The 23688-nt window shown below is 39.1% G+C and overlaps 1 protein-coding gene across 1 annotated transcript in view; it reads left to right on the top strand.

Annotated features, from left to right (window-relative positions):
• The window catches only part of nf1a (neurofibromin 1a), a 133858-nt gene that overhangs the window by 50581 nt on the left and 59589 nt on the right, over window positions 1-23688 (top strand). The window contains exons 20-29 of the mRNA XM_070828767.1: window positions 52-441; window positions 1639-1778; window positions 2481-2603; window positions 2892-2975; window positions 3092-3208; window positions 3813-3994; window positions 4098-4309; window positions 5410-5571; window positions 6030-6127; window positions 13469-13604. Coding sequence (XP_070684868.1) covers window positions 52-441; window positions 1639-1778; window positions 2481-2603; window positions 2892-2975; window positions 3092-3208; window positions 3813-3994; window positions 4098-4309; window positions 5410-5571; window positions 6030-6127; window positions 13469-13604 — 1644 coding nt within the window. The remainder of the gene's footprint in view (window positions 1-51; window positions 442-1638; window positions 1779-2480; window positions 2604-2891; window positions 2976-3091; window positions 3209-3812; window positions 3995-4097; window positions 4310-5409; window positions 5572-6029; window positions 6128-13468; window positions 13605-23688) is intronic.

Genomic DNA, 23688 nt, shown 5'->3' on the forward strand with positions numbered 1-23688 from the left:
GTAGTCTATCTGGATTTGTGCTCCTTTCAGTGTCTCTGTGTCCCCCAACAGCAGGAGTGGATCAACATGACGGGCTTCTTGTGTGCTCTGGGCGGTGTATGTCTCCAGCAGCGCAGCACCCCTGGCCCAGCCACCTACAGCCCACCAATGGGCCCCATAAATGAGCGCAAACACTCCATGATCTCAATGGGCCCATGCGATGGGTCCAGCCCCCTGGCCTCTGCCTCCTCCTGCTCCTCGTCAGCTTCCAGCGAGACACCTGTCAGCCGCTTCCTAGACCGGCTGCTGGCTCTGCTGGTGTGTGGCCACGACAGGGTAGGCCTCCACGTTCGAACCAACGTGAAAGACCTCCTGGGATTAGAGCTCAGCCCTGCCCTCTACCCCATGCTCTTCAACAAGCTGAGGAACAGCATTGGCAAGTTCTTTGACACACAAGGACCGGTGAGTGGAGCTTTGGGAGTTCTTGTAATAATGTAGGAATTCTTCAAACTTGGCTTGTAAGTGGGTGTAAGTACACTGAGAACAACTTAAAACCATAGTCGAATTCTTTGTATGTGTTCACATACTTGGCCAATAAACCTGATTCTGTACTGGATTAGTATTAAAAATTGGTATAGATGAGTGAACCCCATCCCATATCCATCTGTCCTGTTAAAATCGTCATTCACGTATAAATGCCCTCAGTAGAGTGCAGATCTCTACCAGGTGATCTCTGCTATATTTATCCATAACCTAACCTAACCTGACCTAAACCAATAACCACTGTAAGCTTTACAAGATGTTTGTTTAACTTTTTTTTAAAAATCCCCTATTTCGCTTGTAATTATAGACTTGTATGCACCAGGTGTCTTAAACTTGTTGTAATACTGTTTCAATAAATTTGTTTAAAAAAAAAAACTCCCATTCAAGATGGTAGCAAATAGAATTTGGATTGACTCCTGTCAAGTTGGGCACAGAGTAAACCTGCAGTTGCTCCGATTTGAAATGAGAGCATACTTTTCTATGAAGGTTGAGACTTGGCAAAGGTAAAAATGTGGTCTGCAATGGATAAGGTACAGCTTGTTTTTAGCCAGAAATGCCCTTTGATCTGCAATGTCAAACCGAAGCAATTATTGAACACTTGCTGCCACTACCAGCCGGTTAAAAGGTGTGAGCAGTCAGCAGTCAATGAAATAGATTTTTCAAACAGCGTGAATCACAACAACCACGAGAGATTGTTCAGCATATAGACATAAATGTGCACAAAAATATTCGGCTGATCAGTATTCTTAGAGATTAGCTGCAGACAGACAGACAGATGCACACAAACACACACTTGTGATAAATTCTTCAGCCTCTAAAATGAAAGAGTGTTAGTGCTGCTTCTGTTTAAACAAAACCCCTCCCTCACACAAACTTAGTCTGGGATGGTGGGCACAGGGCATAATGAATGTTTTTTACTGGCCTTTGGCTTATGGGTCACAAGTGACTTCTATTCCACACCAGTTTGGTTTGTTATGTAATAGTCAGTTGAGCTTCTAGCCTTCTGGATTTCAGCAATATTTTTGTTGTGTTTAGTATTTTTGGGGTGCAATGTTTTAAGATGTATGTTGTACCTCAGTCATGTTTCAGTCTTAAAGGTGGTCCTCCTGTTTCCAGGTACCTATCAATGATACTAACACTCAATTTGTGGAGCAGACCATAGCCATCATGAAGAACCTGTTAGATAACCACACAGAGGGCAGCTCTGAACACCTGGGACAGGCCAGTATCGAGACCATGATGCTCAACCTGGTCAGGTCAGTACTCCCTGCTGCCCAGATACTACTCTTCCTTTAGACCAGCCTGAATGGAGTTTGCTCTGCTCAGAAACAAGCCTGGATACCACTACAATTTGTATCCAGTTTTCATTACATCTTTGAGCTAATATTAAGTAGGCATAAGGACTGCAACAAAACAAACAAACAAAGTTGAATGAAGTTGAATTTGGTGGCACCCAGTGGTGAGTGGTGGGATTGCAGATCCTAGACTACTGTTTGAATGGCTGCATTTAGAGGGGGCATTAGCCAACTATTCTGTTAGCCACTACAATAAGTTAGTCCATCAGCCATTCCATATTTGACATATGCTGTCTGAATGCATTACATTCTGACAGTTTCTGTAAGTGCATTAGCACATTTTAATACTGCATGTTGAAGGCTTGCCCTTTCACAAATAATGGAAACATTTTTTTTACAATATTTAACACTTTGAATTCTACATTAGTGATAAAATATAAAGGGAAAATCATTACAGTAACATAGTAAAGTAGAAATATAGGATAGAATAGAATAGAATATTGTTCATCAGACTGGAAAAAAGCCTGTAGCTCATCAAAAGATAGTAGCACAAAAACATATATTGACATGAAAAAATATGGAAGCCAAACTCACTGTATTGTTTGTACTGTATTGTATTGTGACTAAAATACTGAACACTGTGTCCTGTGCTCCTTCCCTCAGGTATGTGCGTATCCTAGGCAACATGGTGCATGCGATCCAGATCAAAACCAAGCTGTGCCAGCTGGTGGAGGTGATGATGGAGAGACGGGATGACCTGTCCTTCTGCCAGGAGATGAAGTTCAGGTCGGTGTCAGCGGCTCATTGTTCGATATAGACACATGCCTCTGGACCATTTGCATGTTAGTGATAAAACACCCTCAACGAATGCACACTTGCTGACTGTGCCACTTCTTTACATATAGGATTGTTTGCTAGACCTTAAAAACTGAACAGGATGCAAACATATTTGACTGCAAGGGCAAGAAAGTAATAATAAACCCAAAAATCTGGTATAAGGTCTTAGCTTTCCATATGGTCTTACTTTATTTTTCCTGTTTTTGTCCTGCTGTGGTCTTCCTCTGTTGTTTGTAGGAACAAGATGGTGGAGTACCTAACTGACTGGGTAATGGGAACCTCCAACCAAGCTGCTGATGATGATATCAAGTGTCTGACAAGGTGCAACTCTGATTCATGTGCACAGCTCGACTAATGCAAGGAACTCTGAGAGCTCCATCCTCTCAATTGGTCTTTCATTTTATGTTTGTGTGTGTGTGTGTGCATATGATGTACAGGGACCTGGATCAAGCCTGTATGGAGGCAGTGGTGTCTCTGTTAGCTGGTCTCCCTCTGCAGCCAGAGGAGGGAGACGGAGTGGAGCTCATGGAGGCCAAATCTCAGCTGTTCCTCAAGTAAAAACACACATGCACTCAATCTTAAAGTTCATAATCAGTTAAAGATGAAGCACACCCTCACTTTTTTATAGGACACATCTATCCCTTATATTTAAAAATGCAATTACAGTGACCCGGTTTCTCCTTTAGATGGCACTTAAGCTTTCTCCAATAAGCACTTCAGCTTACTAGAGAAAGACTGTTGTAACCAGGTTACTTTGTGTAGGTAGGTACAAGTGCTGCTTGTGGTGTGTAGTGCAGTAGTCCGGTTGAGCTTCCAGCCTTCTGGACTTCAGCAAAACACTATGTTTGCTCTTTGTAAGGATGACTTTATACTCAGTGTGTCCACAAAGTCCTTCGTTCACCGTGTAGTAAGGGAATACAGAGGGTAATACAGGGCATCCAACCTGCCCCATACTCCACAAGATCATCATTAACACCCCTGAGTATTTGGTAACACAGTATTGAGAGGTACAGTTGGATGACTAGAATGTGAAGCATTATGAAAGTGTGTAAAATATATCGAGAAAAAGGAAAAATATAGCTTTCTTTACAAATGGAAAATTACCTTTATGGATAAGCCTTTTCTAATATATTAGCTGTTGTTTGTGGTGGGTTGCAGGTACTTCACCCTGTTCATGAATCTACTGAATGACTGCAGTGAGGTGGAGGATGAGGGCCAAGCAGTGGGTGGACGAAAGAGAGGAATGTCCCGCCGCCTAGCCTCCCTCCGCCACTGCACTGTCCTAGCCATGTCAAACTTGCTCAACGCTAATGTAGACAGTGGCCTCATGCATTCTATTGGTAAGTCAGTCAAAGTGTTACAGGTTGAAAAATGTTGCTTTCTACATACAAGTTACCAACAGTGTTTCCCCCTGAGTACCATTGTTAACTTCTTTCTCCTTAGGTCTAGGTTACCACAAGGACCTGCAGACACGAGCTACCTTCATGGAAGTGCTGACCAAGATCCTGCAGCAAGGAACAGAGTTTGATACGCTGGCAGAGACAGTTCTGGCAGACCGCTTTGAGAGACTTGTGGAGCTGGTTACTATGATGGGAGACCAGGGAGAGCTGCCCATCGCTATGGCACTGGCTAATGTAGTTCCTGGGTCCCAGTGGGTGTGTACCTTTTTATGATTTAGGACAGGCTTCAAACAATATGTTAGGATATGTGGATGTGGATAGGGTGTGGTAATGAACGACACAAGGAATTGTTTTCCAGCATTTATTTGCTCCTGCAGAAGACATATAACACATTAAATACCTTCTGGTCTCTTTTCAGCTGCACTTCTGCTCCCCTCAGCAATACAAACAGCACTGTGTGGGAGATGTGTACTCGTTACGTAAAATACATAAAAGTACATTATTAACAAACATGTACTTAATTAACTACTTAATCAGGTTAAACATTACAGCTGAGAGCTATTGAAACTGACAGAAAATTATAAAACTGTTTATAACAATAAGCCACCTCAAAAACCATGAAAAACTATACAGACATGAAAAACAGCAACAGCTGGTGGACTAAGTAAAAAGCTGTGTGGAGTAGGGAGACTATACAGAGATAACAAAAAAATTACATTACAGCATTTAACAAAGGACAACACATACATGCAGAAGACATATAATCCATTAAATGCTTTCTTTCTGGTCTCTTTTCAGCAGCACCTCTGCTCCTCTACAACCAAAATAACAGAATTTAAACCAGGAAATAGATGCTAACATCTCTGAATGTGACTCACATGACACAGAGGGGGCCGCCACAATATAAATGGCGCCTAGCAGGCTAGCAGTGAAGCTAAACGGAAACATCTACAAAACTTATATTAGCCGTCAAAACAACACAAAACAGTTGGATGGTTTTAACAGTTAACAATATGCAGAAACGATTACAACATAAATAGTTAAATTTCTAAAGAAAACTATAAAATGACGTGGCACGATTTTTCTACACAATTTACCCTCGGCAATGCAAAACAGCACTGTGGGGGAGAGGCAGGGCTATGGAAACCTCAGGGATGCAGAGGGCACTACGGAGGCTTAGGGTGCACAAACAGGGTAATATATAGCTACATAATTTCCATAGGAAACATTTATGAAAGAGATAAAATTCACACATTCAAATTAGAAATAAGAATAAATGTAGTGCATTTTTAAATCTGTTACACATCTCCATAAAACTTTTCTCCAGCAATGATTTACATGTGTTGTATTTCCAGGATGAGCTAGCCCGAGTCTTGGTGACGCTGTTTGACTCTCGCCACCTCCTCTACCAACTGCTGTGGAACATGTTCTCTAAAGAGGTGGAGCTTGCAGACTCCATGCAGACTCTCTTCAGAGGAAACAGTCTGGCCAGCAAAATAATGACTTTCTGTTTCAAGGTTGGAAACTCAGCATGACTTGTGTTATGAAATAATTAGAAATGCCTATGTATGACATAAAACACAGATGGGTGATAAATAAAACAAAAAACCAACAAAAAGGGTCTTAGTTAGGTGCTCAGCCACTACGTGTTTCACAGGCTTCACAGGTTTATGCACTACAACTCTACTCTCAACATCCCTTTCAATGTAATTGTCAACGGACTGTTCTTGCTAATACAGTCTGATCATGTTACTCTTCTGTTTGTCCTTGCATATCACAATAATGCAAAAGCATCAGGGCCATAGACCTAAATGCAGATGTAACTTTAGTAACTGTTCCTATTGGAACAATAGGAAACAGTCTTTGTGAGTGATGCTCTGTGCCCCAACAATCATCCCTCTTTCAAAGTCACTTAGACCTTTTCCTCTTGCCATTTTGATACAAAATCTGACTATTTTATGTTGTCTTATGTCAGGTATATGGAGCAGCATACCTACAGAAGCTACTGGAGCCTTTATTAAGAGGGGTCATCACCACGCCTGAGCACATCAGCTTTGAGGTGGACCCCACCAGGTACCTGCATCTCCTTCTAAAAATATGTGGAAAATATGTGTGGATGCATAATTATACCACCATCATCAGGCAGATTGGGCTAATATTTTTTGTGGAGTATGTACACAGCATGCACATCATTTGTACGTAAGCTAAGTTTAATTCTAGCTTGCAGCAATATAAGCAAACATAAAAAATAATCAATAGGTAAGAGCCATGTACACCAAACAATCCAAAACAGTATTATATTTGTGGTGTCTTATTGCCTTATTGGTTGGGCTCAAAATATTCTGAAACAAATTCTGAAGATATCTACTAACTTTCATGATGATTGGACAAATGGTTGGTTTGTGAATTACTGCGAATTTCCTGCTAAGCACTGCCTTTTGCAAAGACATTTTGATGCATGGTGACCATGTTTTTTTGTCCAATTTTACTCATTTATGATAGAAATGCATAACCTAGTCCTGCAATGCTGCATACCTAATTTGGTGTTAACATAGTCAAAAACCAAAAAGTAGACATCACATTACTGATTTTTGCATTATGAAATTACGCAAAAAAACGATCATGGTGGACTGTTAAGGTTCAATAGGCTATTTTGTAGAGCACACCAAGCTGGACAATTTTGAAGTCTGTCAGAGTCATCAAGTGAGGGGGTATGCCCATTTCGAATCACATTTTTGGGCCTCAGTCACAGTGACGCCATGTGGCCGTACAATTGTACATACAATTGGCCATGTTTTTTGACCAGTCTCGCATATTTATAATAGAAATGTGTATCTCAATCCTTCAATGCAGTATACCGAATTTAGTGGTTGATACAGTCAAAATCTTAAAAAGTTTAGTATGTGACGACCGGCCGACCAACCAAGAATTATAACATGGTGGACACTGATGGTCCAAGAGGCTTTTTTTTTTTTTTTTTTTTTTTTTTACAGATAATATTGTGCTGGTAATGTTACAAAACCTACATGAAGTTTGCACTAGTATGCTGCACTAGGATAGTATAAAGTGCACATTTTCATTTTACTATCTTGCATACATTTCACAGAACAACATCATTTCTGTTATTTCCATCTAATTATAGGCATGACTGTGTAGTTGACACTGAAAGAAGAATCTCTCCCTATTCAAAAACCACAGATTTTAATACCAATATTTTTGCTGTGGTAAGGACTAAGCCTCAATGGTAAGCCCTCTACCAGGTGAGCTATCAGGGCCCTCCTTGGTGGTGTCCATCTACTTCAGCATCAAGCATCAGTGATGTAAACACACCCGCTCCCTTGGTCTTACCAAGTCTTGTGTCCTATCAACACGAAACATGGTTTTCACTCCAGGATGACTGATCAGGACAAATCCTGATCAAATATGACTCCCAGATTCCTCGCAGTGGAGCTGGAGGCCAGAGTAATGACATCCAGAGAAGTTATGTTGTTAGAAAAGGTGTCTCTAAGGTGTTTGGGGCCAAGCAGAATAACTAATAAGAAAATTGCTGCTCATCCAGGACTTTACGTCCTTAAGGCAGACTTGAAGTTTAGCCAACTGATTGGATTCATCTGGGTTTATTGATAAATATAATTGGGTATCATCTGCACAACAGTGGAAATTAACAGAGTGCTTGATAATATTACCCAGAGGAAGCATATATAAGCTAAATAGTATCGGTCCAAGCACTGAGCCCTGTGGAACTCCATGTCTAACTTTTGGGGTAAGCACTGCTGCATGTAAGTGGTGACAATGGTCACACCTCAGTTAATAAGAGCCATGCATCCCCTTGGTGGGCTGAAGTGGCTGATCTCTATAGGAGACCAGCCAGTTTATTGTTTTCATTTAAAAGTGGTGGAGAATGTGGGTGAAGACAATGTCTTCAGCATTTCCCTGGTCTCTGGAGGGTCGCCAGTTTCTGGTTCCTTTCTAGTTCCAGTGGAACGAGTGCATAACTACCCACCACAACTATCTCTCCAAAGATGAGGGATGAAATTAGCTAGTAACTGGTTAGAGCTGGGTAGCTTAGACTCTGTAGTGGCTTGTTGATTTCATCTTTGCATTTTCCAGTCCAAGTAGTAGTGATTTTTGGGTTTCCAATTTTCAGTCTCTTACAATGGCTAGTATTGTAAAGTCTATGCCCTTTGCTTGGTCTTTGATATTGCATATTGTCATTTTTGTTCTATCTTGGTTTCCTCTTTGTTGTCTTGGGAAAGCTTGGTTGGCAAGTGTGACTTTTGTATAGAGGAATCTTTGGTTGTGCTACTTTGGTTCGGTGCTCATGTTAATTCCAGTTTTGTGTGAATTTGGTAGCTGGAATTTTTTCCAATTGCAAAGCAATTCACACGTTTCCTGTGTACAATATGCCATTTGAGGTGGGCACTCGACTCCAATTGTACAAGTTCAGAAACTGTCATGCCCCATTCTTTGACCTGTAAACAGTTGGCTAATGTGACTAATTGTTTGCAATCCACTTGCTTTTCTTCCTTATTGGTTCCTCATCCTTAAATCCTCCTCCTTTGGTTCCAAGGTTGCAGGGTGGGTAATTGAATCTGGATAGTAGTGGATGGAAGTTTAGTTCACTGGTCATTTGAGTTTGGGTTTGTGTTAGCCATTCCAGTGTAATAGGGACACTTGGTCAAAGACCACAAGATAAATTCTGTTTTGTATTGTCTTAGACTTCAGTTTTGGTTTTACTTTGTTTTCTGTGTCAGACGTCAAGGAGGAACCTTGATCTTTAAGTGGGGGATATGTTGGAGGCTGTCCTAGCAACCTCAGCAGGAAAATTGGCCAATGTGAGGAGGTTGTCGTCTGATTAAACTCACCTGGACCTTAGCTATAAAAGCTGGCCTGTGTGATCACTTGCTCTCTCCCTTCCCACAACTGGTATCCACCCTGCATCATTGTCTTTTGATTGTGTTTGACTTGTTTCAATGAGTTACTCCTGTTTTATGTAATAAACCACGTATGTGGACTCCCTACTTATCACATCCCCTAAGCCAGGTTGTTACAAGTTCAGAATTCGTGCAAACTGTTCAGCATTATTTAAAGCCCACCTGTATGACTGGTTTAGATCATACAGTTTATTAGTCTGTTCCCTAATTTATGTTTAGTGTGTTTTCTCAGGTTAATATTAATCTGGCTGTGATCTGAAAGGTTGGCTGACAGTGAAAGCGCAGAATGAGGAGGGGGGCCAATTCAGAGATGGCATAGTCACCTACACTTTTCGTGAGAGGCGTATGGTAGTTGAAACATCCCAAACTGTGCCCTTGGATCCTCCCATTTTACATGCAGTATACGGGGTGGAGGCTCTGCAGAGATGTCCTTCCCATTTCTGTTCATTGTTTTGTCTTTTCTCATGTCTGTGGGTGAAGGTCTCAAAAGTGCCTGTCTAAATATACATTTATACCTTGTTTGGTCTATACAGTTGGGTTGTGATACTGTTTGATCATTCAAGTCCCCAAACAGAAATATTTTACTTTGGGCTTGAAAGTGACAAATCTCAGTGTGTAGAAAGCTATAGAACTCTTCTTCGTGGTATGGTGACTCTGATGGGGAGCTGTATTTTGCACAGATATAAATTTACCTCGCAAATGTCTTATTTTTAGGCAGAAGTGGTTGCTTTGTTTTGTGGATTTGATGTGTTTCTTATATTGATTTGAAATCTCAATATCCTTTTTGTTATTTAAAAAAATCAGTGTCTGTAATTTTAAGACCAAAGATGCTGGTGTACAATCATTGGGTATTCCAAAAGCTTATTTTGAAAGCTTTCATATGAGAGAACAAAATAAATTCAGCCAAAACATCAAACAAAACCAAACAGTTGACGGACAAAACTGATACAGCCAATTTACAGGAACACTGACACGTTTAAATTAATGGTGTTTAGATTAGGCTGTTGCGATCAAGGGTAACATAGAGATAGGAGATATTACAAAGTATTGCACATTGTGAGGTGAGGTAAAGAGATGAATAAATATATTGCAGAGTGAGGTTGGTGAGGTTTTTCAGTTTGTTTACATTACAGTGTACAATGCAGCATACAACTGGTACAAAATGGCTATGTGTTCAATACTGTATGGGTAAAATTATATCAAAATCCAAAGTACACGAAGTCTATAAATACTGATTGGCGAAAAGGACACAATTACATAAGAATATAAATAAAGAAATAAATAAGAGCTCCCAGTGGTTTCATAGGGTCCTTTTCCCAAGTTTTAAACCTCTTATCTGTTCTATTTGGTATGAAATCAGAATCGTATACAATCCATCTTAATAGCTTGCCATGTACTAATAGGCCATTCTTTGTGATTGAGCAAAAGTCAACTGGACTTGTTGAAGGTACTTAAAGACGTTTCACCTCCCATCCAAGAGGCTTCTTCAGTTCTGAAGAATTGTCTCAGTCTCAGAACTGAAGAAGCCTCTTGGATGGGAGACGAAGCGTCTTCAAGTACCTTCAACAAGCCCAGTTGACTTTTGCTCAACTCCTAAGGAATAACTACAACCTGGATGAATCTTCACAGACAGATCTTTTTTTTTTTTTTTTGACTTGCATTTTTATTATTTTCCGTTAACAAGTTACATTTCTGTATAAACAATCAATTATAAAGCTAGCAATCACCAACAGCAACCCACCACAACCAGAGGGAGACCATTAACTCAGTCCGTATGGCTTTGCTACCAAAAATAAACAAATAACAGTAGAAATGAAAAGACCATCAATAATAACAATGAGCAAATGACAAAGTATTTACGCCTCTCACAATTCTCATGTACTCATAGTTGAGATGTATCTGCCCCACTTCTGTATATACTTTTGTGCCTTGTTAGTCATCCTGTAAGACATTTTTTCATACGCAGCCACTTTTCTTAGTTCAGAGGACCATTCATCAAATGATAGGGGGTTCCTGATGATTTCCAGTGTCTGAGTAGAATCTGTCTTCCAATCATTATCACAGTCTGTGTCCAGTCCTTCAGCGCATTAGGCCAGTTCAACAATACCTTGGATTGACCAAGGACATATAGTGCAGGACAAAAATCAAAGCGTAAACCTGTTACATGTATAATGTAGTTATGTATCCTTGTCCAGAATAACTGGATTTGTGTACAAGTCCACAGCACATACCATCAACCTGCTTACATTTCCAGCATAGTGCAGAGTCTAACAAGCCCAATCTAAATAATGTGCTTGGTGTCCAGTAGAACCGGTGTAATATCTTGAACTGCATCAGTCTCACTCTTAGGTCTCTCGATAGAGTACAACCATTAGCACATATTTTCTCCCACTCCTGGTCATCAAAAGAGACTCCCAAATCTTTTTCCCATACACTTCTCAAAGAAGCCATACTTTTATTCTCACTGACACTGAACAGCAGTTTGTAATGTTTAGAAGCCTCTTTTCCTCCTCCAAATATCTTGAAAACCATATTGATTTTATCTGCTGTCTGTGGGGCCTGATAATATGAACCAAGGACCCCCTTCAAAGCATGGTGAAGTTGCAAATATCTCCAGTGGTGATTTCTACCCAACCCATATTGTTGTGACAGGTCTTGGAATGACTTAATTATATTCCCACAATATTGGTCCCCTAAGGTGCTAATGCCTTCATCTAGCCATTCCTTCCACAAGAAGGGAACTTTACCAATACAAACCTTCAGATTGAGCCAAATACTTGATGTACAATTTAGATAAGGGTTAACATCTAACATCTTCGAAATTTTCCTCCACATATCCTGAAGATGTGTTATGATTGGATGAGATTTGTTACCTTTCCTAACCTTGGTTGATAGACACTTTATCAAAGGTAAAGGGCCTGTTGCGGATTGCTCTATAGACTGCCATGGTGGGGCCCCTTCTGGAGGCAATGCCCAATGTGCAAGGTGTCTCAAGCTGTAAGCATAGTAATAAAATAATAGTTTCGGAAGACCCAAACCCCCTTTATCTACAGGCTGTTGCAGTTTCCCTAAGTGCATCCGTGGACGCTTACCATTCCAGAGAAAGTCTTTGCAAATAATATCAAATTTCTTAAAATAACTTAAAGGAATACGCAAGGGGAGAGAGTGCAGCACATAGTTAAGTCTTGAAATTGAGTTCATTTTGAGAACATTAACTTAATCCACAAAGACAAGGATAGTGATGACCTGCGCTTTACATCCACAGAGATTTTTTGCATCAGTGGTTCAAAATTCACTTTAATGAGATCATCCAAATGAGGAGGAAACAGAATGCCAAGATATTGTAGACCCTGCTTAGGCCAAATAAAATTGCCTGACTGAAACAATGTGGTGGGACAGAACTTTGTTAATGCCAGGGCCTCTGATTTTGCCCAATTAACTCCGTACCCTGAAAATTTGGAAAATGAGTCAATTATATTTAGCAATGAGGGAACAGATACCTGGGGATCGAATATAAATAGCAGAATGTCGTCTGCGTAAAGCATCAATTTATGGACAGAACCAGCATAAGTAATTCCACAAAAATTCTCATCCCATCGAATTGCTGCAGCCAAGGGTTCTAATGCTAAGCAAAACAATAACGGGCTAAGTGGTGAGCCTTGGCGGGTACCCCTGCCTAATCTAAAATAAGGAGAAATGTACCCATTCGTCTGAACAGCAGCCTCTGGCTGATACTATAATAGTTGTATTCACAGACAGATCTTAAGTGATACATCCAACCACAGATTTGTCTCCTCTCTAATATGTTTTCTCAGTTTATTATCTCCTATTATAGCCTGTATAGGGACACCATCTGTTGTACTAGCCTAAATGTCTTTCCATCTTGCTGAGTAGGAAGGATCATATAAATTTAACAGTGTGTTTATTTGTGCAGCTTGATAATGACTTCATAAGCAAGGGAGGGCTAATCCTCCCTTAATTTTGGGTAACTGCAACATGCTGTACCTGGTCCTTGGTCTCTGTCCTTGCCAAATGTACCCGGAGATCATTTTATTCCATATCCTGAATTCATTATCTGCTACCTCCATTGGCAGGGTTTGGAACAGGTAGAGTAGCCTCGGAAATATATTCATTTTGCTTCACACAATGCTGGATATAGTGCCAATCGTGTCATGGTTCACGTTGACTGATAATGAAGCCATGACACTCCCCTTTTGGAGGCCTGCTATTGGTTGATTCAGTGCTTGGGGGTAGACAGATGTTTTTCTCATTTTCTAGCAGTGAGAAGTGACTGCTGTCACTGCCGAAACACTGCCCCACTGAAACTGTGATCAAAGTTACTTTTAGCCTCTTAATACAAAGATTGTAATTCCTACTTGGATCATAAGTCACACGCTTTTAAGGCCATTTCTCAGAAGTTTTATAAATCCTGGTCCAGATATCTTTGGAACTGACACAAGCTCTTTGGTTGTCTCATCAGGCTGGAACAAGGTGAGAACCTAGAGGAGAACCAGAGGAACCTGCTGCAGATCACAGAGAGGTTCTTTCAGGCCATCATTGGTTCGTCCAGCGAGTTCCCACCACAGCTCCGTAGTGTCTGCCACTGTCTCTACCAGGTAACCCCACTTCACTTCACTTCACTTCACCATTGCCCCAGTTGCTCACCCAACCTCTCTGCCCTAACTCGTATGTGTCATTTACACATTTCAAGCTCCTGCCTCTCCACTCTGAGGTCTCCGGATGCTGTTTAACTCACTGCTCTGCACATCACACACATCAGTGCACAGCTGTACCTTTCAACTACATACATTCTGCCACACCAGTACATCAAAGCCTTTCTGTTTTCATGTCTTTGAAGTTATAAATCAGCTCAGTGATAATTCCCCAGGATTTTATATTCAGGGCAGAAAACTCCTGAAGCACCTGTTTACTGAAACAGGACCTTGTATTCATAGATTTTGCCAATGTGACTCTAGCGTTACCTACCCTACCTAAACAATACTCAGTTTACTGAAAAAGGTGACTAAGAAAACAAATATTCACATTAGAAAATTCTTGGCATTTTTTCCTGAATAATAACTTGGATGGTTAATCGATTATTATAATTGTTGCTTTTTCATTTTCTGTTACTTCTGTCACTAAGTTTTAGTTTCAACACGATACAGAAATAATAACTCAAAAAGTACCAGAAATGATGAGGATAAAGATGGTGTAGTATAGCTATTAATGAGTTCATCTTGCTTATGAGTGTGGTTCAAATCTTTTATTTCATTTAAGTCCTGCAAGTGTTTTTGACCATTTAACCCATATTGAACCCAGATTGGATCGATGTACAAATGCAGAGTTACAAATCCTTCATGTGGTTGAAGAATAAATCAATGGCACAACACAGTAATTTCAGGAACCATTTTTGCTCAACAGCTATATACTAATACATACACTAACTTCATAACGTAATACTACCAGTAGTAAGAAAAGTCGAGTGATGTAATGATCTACAGTATATCTGAATATACTAACCTACCAAATTGTTGACTCCATACACTACTGTGAAAATAACATCATTGACATCAACGGAGTTATTGGGCAGCCAAAAACATCTATGGTCACTGAAAAATGTGAAATATGAAAGTAGTGTTCACAATGTAGTGTTGTTTTGCTAATGCATGGCTCGCTTTCCCTACCAAGAATGAAACACCAACTAAAGCACCAAAAGGATAAGTTTGCTGCTGCTGCAACAGGTATTATGCAGTAAATGCTGACAAAAGAAATTACAACTATCATTGCGTAGGCTCGTCTGAACAGTGATGCTACACAGTGAACAACTTGAGATCTGTATGGAGAGAGATTTGCCTCATAACCATTAATACTAATTGGAGCATTTGAATGAATGTGGAATATATCTATTTATATCTATATCTCTATATCTATCAATCTATAGATAGAGATATAGATCGATAGATAGAGATGGACCCGCCTTCTCATTCAACGATTTTCCTTTATCTTTATTATTTTCTACATTTGTAGAACATTTTTCAAATAGACTGACCTTCATGTCTTAATGTCTTTATGTCATTCATGTCTTCTGAGTGGTTCTTGCCATTATATAGATTAGGACAATAGATGAATAGGGCTATTCACAAAAGATGGCTACTTTGAAGAATCCAAGATATATAAAACACATCATGGTTTGTTTAACACTTTTTGTTTACCAAATGTGTTCCTTCATAGTTTTGGTGTCAATGTGTTCAATGTTTTAGTGTTCAATATTAATCTACAATGTAGAAAACAATAGAAATAGAGAACAAATGTTCAACGAGAAGCTGTTTTCAACAATATCTTACAATATCAGTGAAAAACTTTGATAATGTTACAATTTAGCTTCCAGCTTCTATAACAAAACAATTTTAGCTCTTAACTTCTTTAGAAAACTCCAGTTGCACTTCAGTCTTCTCCACTTAAAATGTCTACACCCTGCATGCTTTCAGCTACAGAAACACTTCAAATGTTAAAATGTTTTGCTTTTCAACTTTTCCAACAGCCAGTTCTGCCGATTCTTCATTTCACTTTTCAGGTTTTTAACTGTACTGCAATGCAGTTGAGTGTTCAGCTTTTCAGGCAAATTAATTTCACCTTGATTCATTTTTAGTAATGTTTAGAGATGCTTAGAGTATGCTTTAGAATGCTGAGTCAGTATTCACACTATTGTTAACCTGTTCTTTATTACGAGTATTACTCTGACTTTGTCTTCTTCCATACGTTTTTTGGACCACTACTACTTATGCATACTTTCAGCTACAGAAAGTATGCAGTATGCAAGTATGCACTTTTCTGTTTTCTACCTTATATACTTTTTAAAATATGCTTTCTCAAAAGTCAGAGGATGGAATGTTCAAATCCTCTTAAACTTACTCCACTTTGAAATACTTCTGCTACTTCATACTTTCAGCCACTTAATTTATAATGGGTGCATATTGCGCTGCTCAGTGTGGGTGACGTTATCAGTGATGTCACCCACTGATACTCTTCTGCCTCTCTGCTTCTTCAAAATTTCTCACTTTGACCCTTTTTACATCCACAACTTGAACTCTTGGTTCACAATTTCTACATCAAAACACAGACAAATTTGTCCTCTTTAACGCAATGTCATTATTTAATCAGTAGGACTTTCAGTTTTTGAATTTTCAGCCCCAAAGCAACGCGAATACCCTTCAACTCTCTCATTCACTCTCATTATATTTTGGCTCTAAAACTCTGTGATATCTACTAGTGCTTTTCCATTACACAGTTTTAGCACGACTCGCCTCTACTCGACTTGGTTTGGGTCGTTTTCCATTACAATTGCGTACCACCACAACGTGGGTGGGGTCGTCATAGCAAGGCGGCCCGAAACTCCAGTGGCGTAATTTGTATGCGACACAAACACAAACACAACACAACTAGGGACATCGAGTGTTTGGTTTGCGTGTAGCCGTTTACCTCGTTCACAGAAATAATAAAAACGCATGGTCGCTGTTGCCATGGCTTTAAAAATGGCGGGTTTGATTCTTGGGAATGAGTCGCTCTCATGACTCATCCAGTGATGTCACTCCCTGGCCAATCAGTGGCCTGCAGTCTGTTGACGTCACATTTTTGGCTCGACTCAGCTCGCTTGGAACCCCAGCCTACTAGGTACTAAAAAAGTACCCGGTACCACGTACTATCACCTAATGGAAAACCCTAAAGGTCGAGTTGAGCCGAGTAGGTGCTAGTGGAAAAACGCCATAGGTTGAATTAGACAACCATCTCATTAATTTCTCTCTGAAACTTTTGAGCAAAACCACACATGTTGGACTTTTAAAATCGTGATGTCTTGGTCGTTTTTTAACTTTGTCCATACAAATCGTCATCTTCAGCAAAGCCTTGTGATGCTGAAAGTGAAAACTGTTCGGCAATACAACCTACTGTTTTGAGCTCTGGTGTCTTGTTAGACTGGCACCTCTATAGGGCTCTCTGTTCTTTCAACAGTTAGGCTCCACCATGACTCAGCACTTTTCAGGCACCAGATACAGTAACACCTGATGCTGATTAAACCTCCAGTTTGTACCTCACTTATACTACCACCACTACCACTACCATTTCTAGTTCTATTTCTGCAACTAGTACTACAGCTACTATTATTACTACTACTGCTACAGTTACTATTCATGGTACTCCTCTTAGTACTACTATTACCTAGTACCAACTACTACTACTACCAATCCTTTTTGCTATTGCTACCTTCTACAATCATTACTACTACTACTAGTACCTTTAGTACTACTGGTAGTACTACTGTTACTTGTACTACTACTACCACTGCTACTACTTCTACCTTTAGCAAGACTACTACTACTACTACTTCTTTCACTACCTTTACTGCTACTGCTACTACTACTATGACTGCTACTACCTTTATTAATACTACAACTGCATACATACGTACACACAGGCACACACACACACACACACACACACACTTGCTTTTCTGTGGGACTTTTAGGGACCAAAATCTGCAGCTGACTCATGTACTGTTTTTCTATCTTTGTGAGGACCTTTAGTGACAGGCACACACATACACATAGACATACAGAATTCCAAACGGGTAACAGGAGCTCACACAGGGAAATTTGTTGGCTACTTGATCAGCATTACAATAGCCCCCATATTGAAACAGGATATTAATAATTAAAAATAATGCTGCATTTTATAAAAAAAAAAAAAAAAAGCCCCCATATGGTAACAAGAAATTATCGGGGGGCACAGATGAGGCTGGAACTTCAAAATACGTAATTCATTTCAGATTTTGACATTTTCAGCAGTGTTTTTGGAATTTATTCTTCAGTATGTTTTTTTCTTTTGTCCATACTTTGAGCTACAGAAACCATTCAGATGTTAAAACATGCTGTATACGCATATGTATGCTTCTATTCAACTTTATTCTACCTTTTCCACTTTTTGTAATATTGAGGTGTTTTCAACAATTTAATATATATGTAAAAAAAACTTTGACAGTATTGCAGTTTAGCTGCCAGTTTTTCTAGCAGTGTGTTTCAGCTTTAGCGTCTTTAGATAACTCTAAATTCTCTTCAAAATCCTACTCCACTTTCAAAATCTACGGCATCTGCAACAGAAACAAATTATTCAAATGTTCAATAGAATGCTCTTCTTTTGAACTTTTCCAACAGCCAGTTCTGCCAATTTCAAAGTTTTAAAGCATTGCACTGCAATACAGTTGAACTTTCTCCTTTTCAGGCAAATTCATTTTGCATTTTGCATTTATGCATTTTAACAATGCAACAGAGCTGAGTCAGCATTCACATAATTGCTATCCTGTTCTTTATCATTATCAAAATTATTCAGTATTTTTGTTCCCTTTAGACATGTATGTTACACAATCACAGTTCAAGATTCATGCAAATTTTCAGCATTTCTGAGAATTTGTATGGGGTAGAAATCCACATTCATAATTTCTACATCATATCGCAGGAAAACTTTTGCCTGTTGCAGAAATGTATATGTATGAAAACAAAGAGACTTACACTTTTGGACCTATGATCCACAATTTCAGGAGACAAGCATAAACAGACTTATATAATCTGTTCCAGTTCTCATATTTTTGACGTTGCAGACATAAAAGCTACATCACTGCAATCAGCAGACTCTTTTGTCTCTTGTAGTAACTTAAAGGCAATAGTAGTTACAGTCTTTGAGCTTTACTCATACTTTACTATGCAGCTCTTCTAAAATCCCTATGAAAATAACACTGTGAGTCAGGAGTCACTCAGCAGTCACCATCACCAAGGCAACCCCCCAGCTGATTGAGATGAGATAATGTATGCAGTTTGACACGCACAAACACAGATAGACGCCGGACTTCCACATTTTCACACTTTTACAGCATTTTTCAACTCTCATTATTCATTTTCAATTTCAGGTACAATTACAGGTTTGAACTCCATTCAGACCTTAAGATGTTCAACATCTCTATACAATATCAGTTTTATTCAACGTTTAAATCCCTTTCGTGCTAATTAAAAACTTTGCCACTCTTCATTCGCATTCAGCCAGCAATGCTGTTTTGCGTCAGCCAACAATAAAGCAATGCAGTTTAACTCCCATCTCCCATACACTATAATTAGCATTTTTCATCCCTTTCCCATCTTTCCAACTCTTTCGTCATATATTCTGGCAATCATTCAACTTTTAAAACTATACAAAATACTCAACTTTGTTAAGGTTTTCAATTCTTACATACTAATTCCTAATCCATTCAAGCCACAGTGTGGTGCCAAAATTGTCTAGCTTGCAGCCCCCAGTTGGACAGTCTGAAGGGACACAATGCATTTTTGGGCAGTTGGGTTTGTCCAGTAAGCTCCATACTCAGTGATGATATAGTATGTATTCTTTTATTTCTCACATGCGCAATCCACGTACTATACAGTTGAAATGCACTGCATGCTCAATTTGACATGTGGCATGTGATTCTGAACACAGCCTTTCTCTTTTGAGACAGTTTTCACAGTGTTCCGAATGTGCGATTCACAAACATATAATTACCGTGTCTATTGAGATTTCTTTTTTGGTTGAGTGGAGAAACTCATCTCTATTCAGTGAAGTATACTCACTCTCACTCTATAATATTGCTAATCTATGTATTGGGTAGTTTAGCTAATGCCTTGTCAACAAGTACTCACTTCCCCAGACTCCTATGTAATGAAATTATTGGTTTACTATAGCGAATAGCACTAGCTAAACTGCCCAGTAGTCAGTTCAGCAATATTACATGAGACGGTATGCTGAACCATTCTTGTTAAGACTGAGGTACTTTACCTGACTTCAGTTGCTCTACTCCACCACTAAAGAATCAACCTCAGTCGAAAGCAAATTGTCAATCTGTAGTTAGTAGTGTGTAAATCGCACATCCGAAACACCACGAAATTTGTCAAAAGAGGACAACCATTTCAATGACTGCACGCCACTTGATCCACAAATGCAGATTCAACAGTTCACAAGGCATTTTTTATCTGAGACCGTCTAATTGCATCTAATTCGTATGAACATAGAAAAAATCATATTTATTTAGGTATTTTTGCAAAATATAAAAATTCAAATCCTTGCACATTCATTCAAGTATCAATTTACAACATAAGTTAACTTCTAAAAGGGCATAGGTTGACTCCTATTAGTATTATTAGCCATGAGACAAGTCTCTCTCCATTGTTCTGTGTTTGATGCCAATAGAAATCTTAATGGACAGCAGTTATGTATTCAGAGAATAAAAGGCCTCATATATAAAAACAGGTGTAAATGCAAGGATCTGTGATCTGATGCTATTATTGAGGTAACGCATACAGATCACATGTAATGATAGGTGGAGATGGGGTCTTACAAGCTATGGCAAAAGTTAGTAAAAAAAAAAAAAAGTTCAGATGGGGCCAGACATGCTTCACTGTAGCTTTTATAGATTATTGACCAGACCACTCTGCAACGCTTACCCTGTCTGACGTGATGGTGAAAACCTAAAAACTGTGATCACACCTAATCCTCTGCATTTGTAATGGCCATGACTATCCTGTTGGATCAAATTCGTGGAGAAGAAAATGATCTGCAGGTCTTAACTCTTCCTATGTGTGTCATACCAGCTGATTATTATTTGGATGGGTGCAGCAGGGTGCTCCCTGGAGACATATTTTTGTTCCATACACTAGCTAGAATAACCGAGAAGGTATTGCAGACAGAAGGTTGCCACATCAGGTCAGGTATCCCCTATTGCCTACTCTTTCCATCAAAATATCTTCTTTATTGCAGAACACATCCAAATCTGGCAGCTCTGTTTGATTATGTGCAGTTGAGTGACAAGATTATTTTTCTCATAGTTAAAGGTGCTGGTAGGGACGTGCTCCTGCTGTCTATGCCCAAATCTAACAATGGATTAGGTGTCATCACAGCACTGAAGGATGGCAACTAACTGGTTTGGCCTGACTGGCCATCATCAAATATGTCTACCAAATGATATTATAGCCTAACCTCAACACACAGGTCTTTTCCACACAAATAAAAAGCAGCGTCACGCTGCTGTTGTCTTGCCCATACTACCGTCAAAAGCTCCGTCTCCTCAAACTCAATAAACAAATAACTTTATTTTTAATGTGTTACATATATTTTACTAATTCAGAATGTTTTATACTCCATAAAAGTGGTCAAGGTTTTTGATTACAAAATTTGTATTTTCTATGTGTTAACATCTTTGATTTCTCATTCTTCATGTTGGATTTCCTTTTACAAATGTGCGTATGTACACACACACACACATACTAATACTAATATAGTCTTAAGAAGTCAAACCACACCAGCACATGCATGGACAAGCTTCAGGTCCCCTGAGCAGTGATGAATGCCTTTTATTTTCCTATGTTATAATAGATGTGAATTTGTGTACATAGGATTAGGGGTGTGTGTGAGTGTGTAAAGCTGGTGCTGTGACCATGATTGTGCTCATCTCTGTTCTGTAGGCAACTTGCCACTCTCTACTGAATAAAGCAACAGTAAAAGAAAAAAAGGAAAACAAAAAATCAGTAAGTTTGGAGACTCTACTTTCCCTCAGATACTTTCCCCCTACAGCAAAAAAGCCTTTTTTTTTGCATTTTATTAATTTTATTTTTTTATTTTTTCATTTTTGAAAATTTGGTTTTAATATTGGTGTTTTTCTGGAAATGTTATTCTTTTCTCCACATTCAACTTTGTGTACAACCCTCTCTTAAAATCATTGTACTAACATCAGTGCCATTTTATGTATTTTCAATTAACAGTTTCCTGGAAACCAGCATTCTCTTTTTTCCTTTCTTTCTTTACTCTGTTTGAATGGAGACATTTTCTCAGAACATTTCATCTGCACTAAAATCATGTTTGTCCATCTTATATGACTCACTTTAATAAACCAACCCCAAGAAACCTCACCTGTCTTAACTAACATGGTTTTATAGAAGACACGAATTGTCTTTAGATGAAGTACTCTGATGAGCTGTCCACCCTCTGTCATGGGTTGCATTCCTCAGCTATATGGTCTCCTTTTTCCCCACCACTTTGAATTTGAGAGTGTGTTTCTGCATTCTCATGTTTTTCTTAGAGTCCCCCTCAGAACCTTGCACTCTAATATAGATGCTCTTGGGCAGATTTCCCCATGCCTTCCTCAAACAAACATGGCCTTCACAGGTCTTTAGTGGACTCTGGATCAAATTTCTTTTTTTCTCACTTATTTTACCTTGGCCCTCACCCCATGCTACCTGAAGGAGTGCAATATGGTAAAATTATGTCTATACGTATTAGGGCCCAAGCACAGAGTGGACACTCTGCAAGGACCTATTGTAATTCAAAGAATTATTAGGGCCCAAGCACAGAGTGGACACTCTGCAAGGACCTATTGTAATTCAAAGAATTATTAGGGCCCAAGCACCATGTAGTGAGAAGACTTGGAATTAGGGTCTGACCACTAAGTAGAACACTCAGAGAGGATCTATTGTAAGTCAAGGAATTGTTAGGGCCTGACCAACAAAGGGTGTGAGGACCCCGTTGTAAGGCAAGGAATAATTATTAGGGACCTGTTGTATTGCAAAGAGTTGTTGTTATGGCCTGCGCACAACAGTGCCAGGAGGCCAAAACAGTCTGGCATTAAGTCTGAGGAACCTATTGTTTTGGTAGAGATTATTAGGTTCCAAGCACAAAAGTATTGACACTGAAAGTACAAGAAGCCAATTGTATTTGCAAAGATTATATAAAATTTTTCTCCCGCAGAATCTCATTTTTGAGGGGTTCATTATGCGCATGTTAGAAATTGTGAAAATTGCAAAGTTAAACAGTGATTGGGCTTGTGTGTGTCCAGCAGACTCTATAGGGCTCCCAAACGCACACCAGCTTTGGGATTAGTGGTCCTATTGTAATTTGAAGAATTCTTCTTCTTCTTATTATTATTATTATTATTAGGGCCTGAGCACAAAGGGGCACACTCAGCAAGGATTTATTGTTATTTGAAGAATCATTATTATTAGGGCCCAAACACAGAGTGGTGCATTTTGTGAGAAGCTATTGTAATTCAAAGAATTCTTGGTGTGAATGCTGAAAGCACAGGGCGAATACTGAAAGATTTCACAATTTATATTCTTCTACAGCAAAAAAATATTCTATTGTGAATTCTGATTCAGCATTCACGCAAATAAAATGTTCTCACTTTTCTTTTTTCTATTTTGTATACTTTTTTAAATAATCAGCTTTTTTCCCCAAAAAAAGTTACACTGTAAGTCAATGGAAGGAAAGTTCAAATCCTCTTAATAATTTAAAGCGACTGACTTCATTCCACCTTTAAATGGATGACAAAACTCTTACGTTTTGGTTCAGCTTTTTAAAATCTTTAAGTTTTTAAAATATTGAAGTTTTATGCCCTTTTGAGTTATGCCCTTCTATGAGTTATGCCCTGTGTGACGTTACCTGTGATGTCATCCACTGATACTCTCCTTCCTTTCAGTTTCTTCAAAAATTTCTCACTTCAGCCATTTTAAAATCCACAACTTAAACTTTCTATACACAATGTCTACATCAAAACATAAACAAATTTGTCCTCTTTAACACCATGTTATTATTTAATTAGTTAGACTAGGTTTTTGAATTCTAAGCCCAAAAGCAATG

This window comes from Pempheris klunzingeri, chromosome 4, assembly GCF_042242105.1.
Source record: "Pempheris klunzingeri isolate RE-2024b chromosome 4, fPemKlu1.hap1, whole genome shotgun sequence".
NCBI classification, from domain to species: Eukaryota; Metazoa; Chordata; class Actinopteri; order Acropomatiformes; family Pempheridae; genus Pempheris; species Pempheris klunzingeri.